This window comes from Branchiostoma belcheri, unplaced genomic scaffold (genome assembly GCF_001625305.1).
Source record: "Branchiostoma belcheri isolate BF01 breed outbred unplaced genomic scaffold, Haploidv18h27 scaffold36, whole genome shotgun sequence".
Taxonomy (NCBI): Eukaryota; Metazoa; Chordata; class Leptocardii; order Amphioxiformes; family Branchiostomatidae; genus Branchiostoma; species Branchiostoma belcheri.
The window spans coordinates 2,027,903-2,035,238 of record NW_017803976.1 but is presented as its reverse complement, the minus strand read 5'-3'; the positions used below and the strand labels follow the sequence as shown (position 1 = coordinate 2,035,238).

Below are 7,336 nucleotides of genomic sequence, written 5' to 3'. Positions count from 1 at the left end.
CGGAATACAGTGCAATTTTACTAGTATACAGTGCAATTTTACGGAATACAGTGCAATTTTACTAGTATACAGTGGAATTTTACGGAATACAGTACAATCGCATTTAGTATACAGTGCAATTTTACGGAATACAGTACAATTTTACTAGTATACAGTGGAATTTTACGGAATACAGTACAATCGCATTAGTATACATTTCAATTTTACGGAATACAGTGCAATTTTACTAGTATACATTTCAATTTTACGGAATACAGTGCAATTTTACTAGTATATCGTATATCAATGAAAAGTGCGCTAGAGAATTACTTTTACTTCGTACAAGTGAAAAAAAATGAGTTAACACCCCTCTAACTCATTTTTTCACTAGTATTATATTTAAATTGAACATCTTACTAGGGAAGATAATGACTGTTTCTTCGCCGATCGTTAACTGAAAGTCTGTGCCGATTTTTTTCCACAGAAAAGGCGAGATCGATGCTTTCTTCGCCGGGTCCAATCTGTTGGAGTATCACATCGCTAACGACCCTGAGTGTGAGATAGTCAAAGTCGGGAATGTGGCCGCCGCGGAGGGATACGCCTTTGGGGTCCGAAAAGGTGAGCAGGCGAAGCGAAACATGATTGGGCAAAAGTTAGCCTTACTGACATCAATAGTGCAATAGTTAAGAGATTGCGCAAGGTAATTTCTTCATTGATATTTGATTCATCATGTTCTGATCCTCTCTATTGAACCTCTGCATCATGCATCACATACGTTTGGCACTACATGTATAAGATGCATAGCTCAACAACAAAGATCATTTCTCTATTCATTATATGGTATTTTGATGAAGGTTAGACATCCAGGTAAACGATACTCGTAAGAAAATTAAAACTCTACTGCTGGATCAGTTACGAATTTTTATTTATTTCCGGACGCTATGGTAATTTCTTACCATAGGAACCTTCCCTACATGACAAAACCTCTTATAATTACGGTTGTTGAACAGGTTTTTCTAGTTCTAATTACCTGTATATTGAGTGAACCGTTCTTTTACATGATAAAGCTTCTTACGGATCTTGTTGTTTAACCGGTTTTTCTAGTTACTTGTGTATAAGGCCACACCAAGTAAATTTTATGGATGACGTCCTTTGGAGACCCTAAATCTAATGCGAGAGGGCTAAAAAAAAACAAGAAGGGCCCTAAAAACAAGATGCCTAGATTAGAAATATACTAACCGACGACAAATGTTAGGACACAAATTGAATGAGGTGACACAGTGTAACAAGCAAGAAGTCTTTTATTCATCATTAAAACAGCAATAAATCAGGTGGAACAGTGGACAGTGAAAAATTTTCTGTTATTGACAGGATGGTCCTGTCAATAGACACTTTCTTCGCGTTACGGGTTTCACGTCAATCTGACCATTTGCGGCACTGTCGTGACTCTATGGTCATAGTTACAGGAAGCAGAATTTCTTGTTTTTTTTCTAGGAACAGGCCAAAATCAATGCGCGCGTGGACGTCATCCATAAAATTTACTTGGTGTGGCCTAAGAGTGAATCGGTTCTCTGTTCATTTGTGACGCTGAAGAAGAGTGATGGATGTCACTCGAAACGTCCGGAAATAAATAAAAATCCGTAACTGATCCAGTAGTAGAGTTTGAATTTTCTTACGATTATATGGTTTGTTTGTTTGTTTGTTTATTGGGAATCTCCATTAGTTATACAAGCTGTGTATACTAATCTTCCTGGAGTCCTTTCACATAATAGAATACATACAATTATCAACTTAATAGTTACAAAAGATTCAACAACATTATACATAACAATTGCTTAACAAGAACAATAAAAATTACTAAGTAACAGTAACTACTTATTAAATTTAATTATACTTCTAACAACAGCAAATATACAAGTTTTGTATTGTTAAGTCTTTCCACAACATTTGATACTTAAAGTTCAGTACAGAAATGCTAGTTATGTTAACCTTTGCAGAAGGAAAACATTATTTTTTTGCTCCGTTTCTTCTTCTTCTTCTTCTTCTGTTCCAAACAGATAAAGTGAATGACCTGGACCAGACGTCTGTCACCATGGTAACTTGTGCTGTAGCAACACCCTGTGGTGTTGGGTTACATTATGTAACAGAACAGAGCTGGCGACTTTTTGAGTAAGAATAATCGGTGCGGTAGTTTGTTATGCTAGACCAGGTGAAGGTAAACATTATGCATTTGCTTTGCAAATGTTACCTATCTAGTTCCCTAATGTTTTCTGTGATTTAGGCCACACCAATTCAATTTGTTAGTTTTCGGATTTTTCCAGAAAAAAATATGAAGCGACTGGGTGAAAAAAAAATAAAAACAGAGTTAGGCACCCTGTTATAGCCCCAAACGCAATGATAGGAGCCATGGAGTCAAGACAAAGGGCTGGGTTAATATTTAAACAATGAATGAATTTTGAACTTTTTATCAAACCACTGCATTGATAAATGGGAAAACTGTAAAAACTAGAAAGCAAAATATGAGTATTTTTGAGCTAATTAAAAAAATTTATTGTTTTGCAAATTAGAAAAGTATGAAGAGGCGAAACCGAGAACCAACAAATTAATTTGGTGTGGCCTTAGTACTTTGATGATGTTTGGTGTCACCTTTCCCCAGGCTCTGCCCTGAAGGACCCTGTGTCGTCCCTGATCCTGCACTACTCCAGTAACGGTTATCTGGACGAGCTGACACAGAAGTGGTACTCTACAGGGAGCTGCCACAAGAAGAAGCGGGATCCAAACGTACGTACACGTCCATCCTTTTTCATTCATTCATTCATTTTATTCAACCAGAGTAATACACTCAGGTCTAAATGAGCTGATTTTCAGGTATCCCTGGGGTTACATATATAAAATACACAATATACATGGGAAAATAAGAATACACAATAAGAATATACATTACAATTTCAATTCAACATACATACCAATCGTAAAAATATATGCCACTAGCACTCAAGTCCCACTCACAGAGAGTCTTTGAAAGATGTTAAAGTTGAGGCCACAACTAACTAAGGCCACACTGATTGAATTTTGTGGGCCCAGTGTGCTATGGGTCTGGCATCCAGGCTATCGTAATGCTAGATCAAAGTCTTGAAATTTAAATCTTGTTTGGAGTTAAAACTTTAGATCCAACACAAAAAAGTTCTCTCACCTAGAGCTTTCGACCAGTTACTCTGGTCTTACTCAGCAGGCTGACCCAGTGAGGCTTGTCACGTGGCTTCTTTGAAGTGTGACGTCAACATTGGGTCAAAGGTATCTGGTAGACGATGTCAGCCCCCGTCGCGGTTCATGTTATTTACCAAGAAGCTTAAGAGAGAAAGTTTAAAAAGCTCGTTTCTTGTTTGTTTCTTGTAGGAAGAAAAGCGCCAGCTGGGGGTTAAGCACGCAGAGGGTTTGGCCCTTTTCATGATCGGTGGGATCGGCCTGTCTATGATCGTACTGGTGTTGGAGTACGCCGTCTACTTCTGCGTCCTGCCCTGCCTGAAGAGACGGAGATGTAAGAGGTGGATGCCCGTCAGCCAGGTAAGAACGTCTGTGATTGGTCTATCAGTCAGCCAGGTTAGTTATAACGTCTGTGATTGGTCTATCAGTCTGTCAGGTTAGAACGTCTGTGATTGGTCTATCAGTCAGCCAGGTTAGAACGTCTGTGATTGGTCTATCAGTCAGCCAGGTTAGAAGGTTTGTGATTGGTCTATCAGTCAGCCAGGTTAGAAGGTTTGTGATTGGTCTATCAGTCAGCCAGGTTAGAAGGTTTGTGATTGGTCTATCAGTAAGTCAGTTTAAAGCGTTTGTGATTCGTCTATCAGTCTGCTAGGTAAGAACGTTTGTGATTGGTCCATCAGTCAGTCATATTAGAACGTTTCTGATTGGTCTATCAGTCAGTCAGTCAGGCTAGAACGTTTGTGATGTTTTATTAGTCAATCAGTCAGAAGGTTTGTGATTGGTCTATATCAGTCAGCCAGGTGAGAACGTCTGTGATTGGTCTATCAGTCAGCCAAACTAGAACGTTTGTGATTGGTTTATTAGTCAGTCAGGTTAGAACGTTTGTAATTGGTCTATTAGTCAGCCAGGCTAGAACGTCTGTGATTGGTCTATCAGTCAGCCAGGTTAAAATGTTTGTGATTTTCTATTAGTCAGTCAGTCAGTCAGAAGGTCTGTGATTGGTCTATCAGTCCGTCAGGTTAAAACGTTTTTGATTGGTCTATCAGTCAGCCAGGTAAGAACGTCTGTGATTGGTCTATCAGTAAGGTTTGAACGTTTCTGATTGGTAAATATATTCAATACACTAGTAGTATTTTGGCTACGCCTCAGGAGTGGAGTCAACAGTACACTATTGTGTTTTGCTTCCTCAGAGACTCCATCGCGCGGTGAACAAGGACGACTTGGCGGGGCCAAAGTCTGCTCTTAAAGAAATGGCCAACATCGTGAAGAGGGGCCAGTTTTACCTCATGTTCGAGAAGGACACTTTAGTGAGTATTTCTTTGTCTTGTGGAGTTAGCAATTCCCCGCTTAAAGTGTGTCAGAGTACTGTACAATATTTCAATCTAAAGTACATTTACAGCGATTTAGATACCCCCCATAACCCCACATTAAACAACAAGACCATAGCATGTTCAGGACAAAAGATACAAAAACCGGAAGTTCTGCTGCAGTACCAAGGTCATCCACCAGGAGGCCCATATTTGACAGAAAAGGCTACCGAAATGGATATGGGCACCACCCTACGCTCTGCATAGGGGCACGGGAGACCTTTCCTTTTCCTTTCCAACATGAAACTGATGTTTCTGTATTTTTGCAGATCAAACTCAGGCAGCAGCGAGCTCCCTCCTTCGCGCCTCAAAACCAAAACCAACAGTAAGTATCAATGGTTGGACGATTATCAATGAATTTTTTTTTATTTTTTCAAACAGAAAATTACGACTGTTTGTTTGTCCGTTTGTTTGTTTGTTTGTTTGTTTGTTTGTTTGTTTGGGCCATTATTTATACTCCATAATATATGTACATATGTGTTACCCCATACGCTTTTCGTGGGGGTCGAGTTGGGAGGAGAGTCCATGGGTCATAATATTAATAATGATAACTATGATAATAATAATAGTACAAACATTTGTTGAATTAACAAAAACAATAATACAAATCATGAATAAACGAATACATAAATAAATAAATAAATTATTTGTCACTTTATTCTTATAACATAATTCGTGATGCTACATACAATAGTTAAGCAAATTTTAAGCTGAAGATTAAATAAAACTTTCTATCCCAACACGCAATGTCATTTCCAACAAAAACTAAATGGATTCGATAACTAAATATTTTGGCGACGCCTCAGGGACGGCGCTGACTAGTACCTTCTACCGATTGAGTACAAATAGCTCGTATACTAAAGTCTAATCTCCATATCTGCACATGTCTCCCATGCAGAACCCAGAGGCGGGACGTCAGCGTCCAGACGCCTGCCAAGGTGGAGTGTTTTGATGTCCGGACGTACTCAACGGAACGGAAGATCTTTCCGGACGCCTGTTCGGACGGTTCCGGATCCTACGACATGTCTACGTCGGACGAGGAAAAGAACATGGAGTCCAAGAAAATTTCCGCTGCGGACATGGGCGATTCCAAGGGGACGAGGCTCGACTTTAGCGTCGGGCATGACGTTTTCCCGACGGCCATGCTACACCACGATGGCTGCGGGACGCTACACAAGTGTTACACTCCGGGCGGAGACCTCAAACTCACCCCAAACGGAAACATCTTTGCGCGGAGTCCTCAGTACGAGAAACAACCCTCCCTCGCCACCGACGCAAGAAGGCCCATTTATGCTAAGATCCTCCCCACCCTAAGAGGCAGCCTGTCGAAGTCTTCCGAAAATGTGACTCTAGAGAATGTCGATACCCAGTGGAATCAGTTCTCGTTTCCAGACAGGCAAACCGAAAATACAAACCCTCCCGCCAACCCCTCAACCAACTCCCTGAGACCACCCGAACTGCAGCCGCTAGGGGCCGCTTGTGCACACTCGCCGCCGCACACGGCGCCCGAGTCGTCCGAGACAGGCGGGGCGAAGTTCACGTTCGACGCGCGGGAGCTGTGTTCTCTGGACGACGACCCCATGCCCACCACAGACATCATGCTGAGATGGCAGAGCGCCGAGCTGCAGCTTCGAACCGCGCTCAGAGAAAACGTCACGCTAAAGAGAAAACTGAGACAAGCGCGACATTCGGTGCACAACTGCCCACACTCAACGACTCTCTGGTAGCAAAAACAGCCGGAGATATTCGTGGTTCTAATGCTTTACTGTGAAACTGCGTCGTCTCTTTGACTTCCATCGTTTTCAGGCAGTGCACAAGTACATTGTGTAAATACTTGGACCATCCGTTTGACTTTCACGATCTATACCTCTTGTCAGAGTTTGTATATCTGCTAAACTCCGAAGGTAGAAAGAAAATACATACAGTTAACAACAACATTATTCATAAGGCCATGTTGATTTGATTATATGGATGACATCCTCCGGGAGCCCCAAAACTGATGCGCGCGTGCGAATAAAAAAAAAGTTTTGCAAAAAAAAGTTGTTTTCATTATGAAATCTACGTGGTCATGAGGGTTGAACAAATGGAACAGAATATGGTTTGGCGAATAATCTAGTCTTCAAGTTCATTTCCTTACAATTTCGTCTTTTTTCGTTTGATTTTGGCATTCTACGACTGTGGTATAGTTTTTACTTATTTTTTGTAACTTACGGTATATTTTTGCTCATTTTGCAACTGTTTTGTACGATTTACAGTATGGTTGAAAACTTTTTTTTTTTGAAACGGCCGAAAATTCATGCGCGCGCGGATGTCATCCATATAATCAAATCAACATGGCCTAACCCTTGTAATCATAATTGATCCTAGCCTGGCAAAGGTGATTAATAATTTTCTTGTTAACTGTACATAAATTTCACAATGGATTCTGTGGAGACGAAATATCTAGAGACTGGAATTTCGCTTAGAATTCTAGGTCTACAGTATACGAGGAATATAGTTTTTAGGAGTTTGTCAATCGAAGTGGAAAGAAGGGAACAGTTCCTAAACTAGGTATTCCTGTAGCCAAGCTCAGTTTTTGTGAAAAAGTGATTTTTCAGGTTAAGAAATGCGATACTTTAGTATTACAAAAACTAGTTGGGAGCTGAATCGAATAGGAGACATAGATTTTTTTAGAAGTCAGTGGTACAAACCAAATACACGTACGCACGAAAGGTAGCCGACATTTTCTCGTCTTCTGGAAATTTGACCTGATTTTTTTTTTATCTACGTATTGTCTATCTCAGTGA

General features: G+C 40.5%; 1 protein-coding gene and 1 long non-coding RNA gene across 2 annotated transcripts in view; both read left to right on the top strand.

Moving 5' to 3' along the window:
* The window catches only part of LOC109476132 (glutamate receptor ionotropic, NMDA 3A-like), an 83,198-nt gene extending 76,707 nt beyond the window's left edge, over window positions 1–6,491 (top strand). Inside the window, exon 12 of the mRNA XM_019777030.1 lies at window positions 5,449–6,491. Coding sequence (XP_019632589.1) covers window positions 5,449–6,277 — 829 coding nt within the window. The 3' untranslated portion in view covers window positions 6,278–6,491. The remainder of the gene's footprint in view (window positions 1–5,448) is intronic.
* LOC109476133 lies at window positions 477–3,439 on the top strand. Its single transcript, XR_002140595.1, has 3 exons — window positions 477–597; window positions 2,636–2,760; window positions 3,376–3,439. It is a non-coding gene; the product is annotated as an uncharacterized LOC109476133 (long non-coding RNA).
* Window positions 6,492–7,336: the final 845 nt, after the last annotated feature.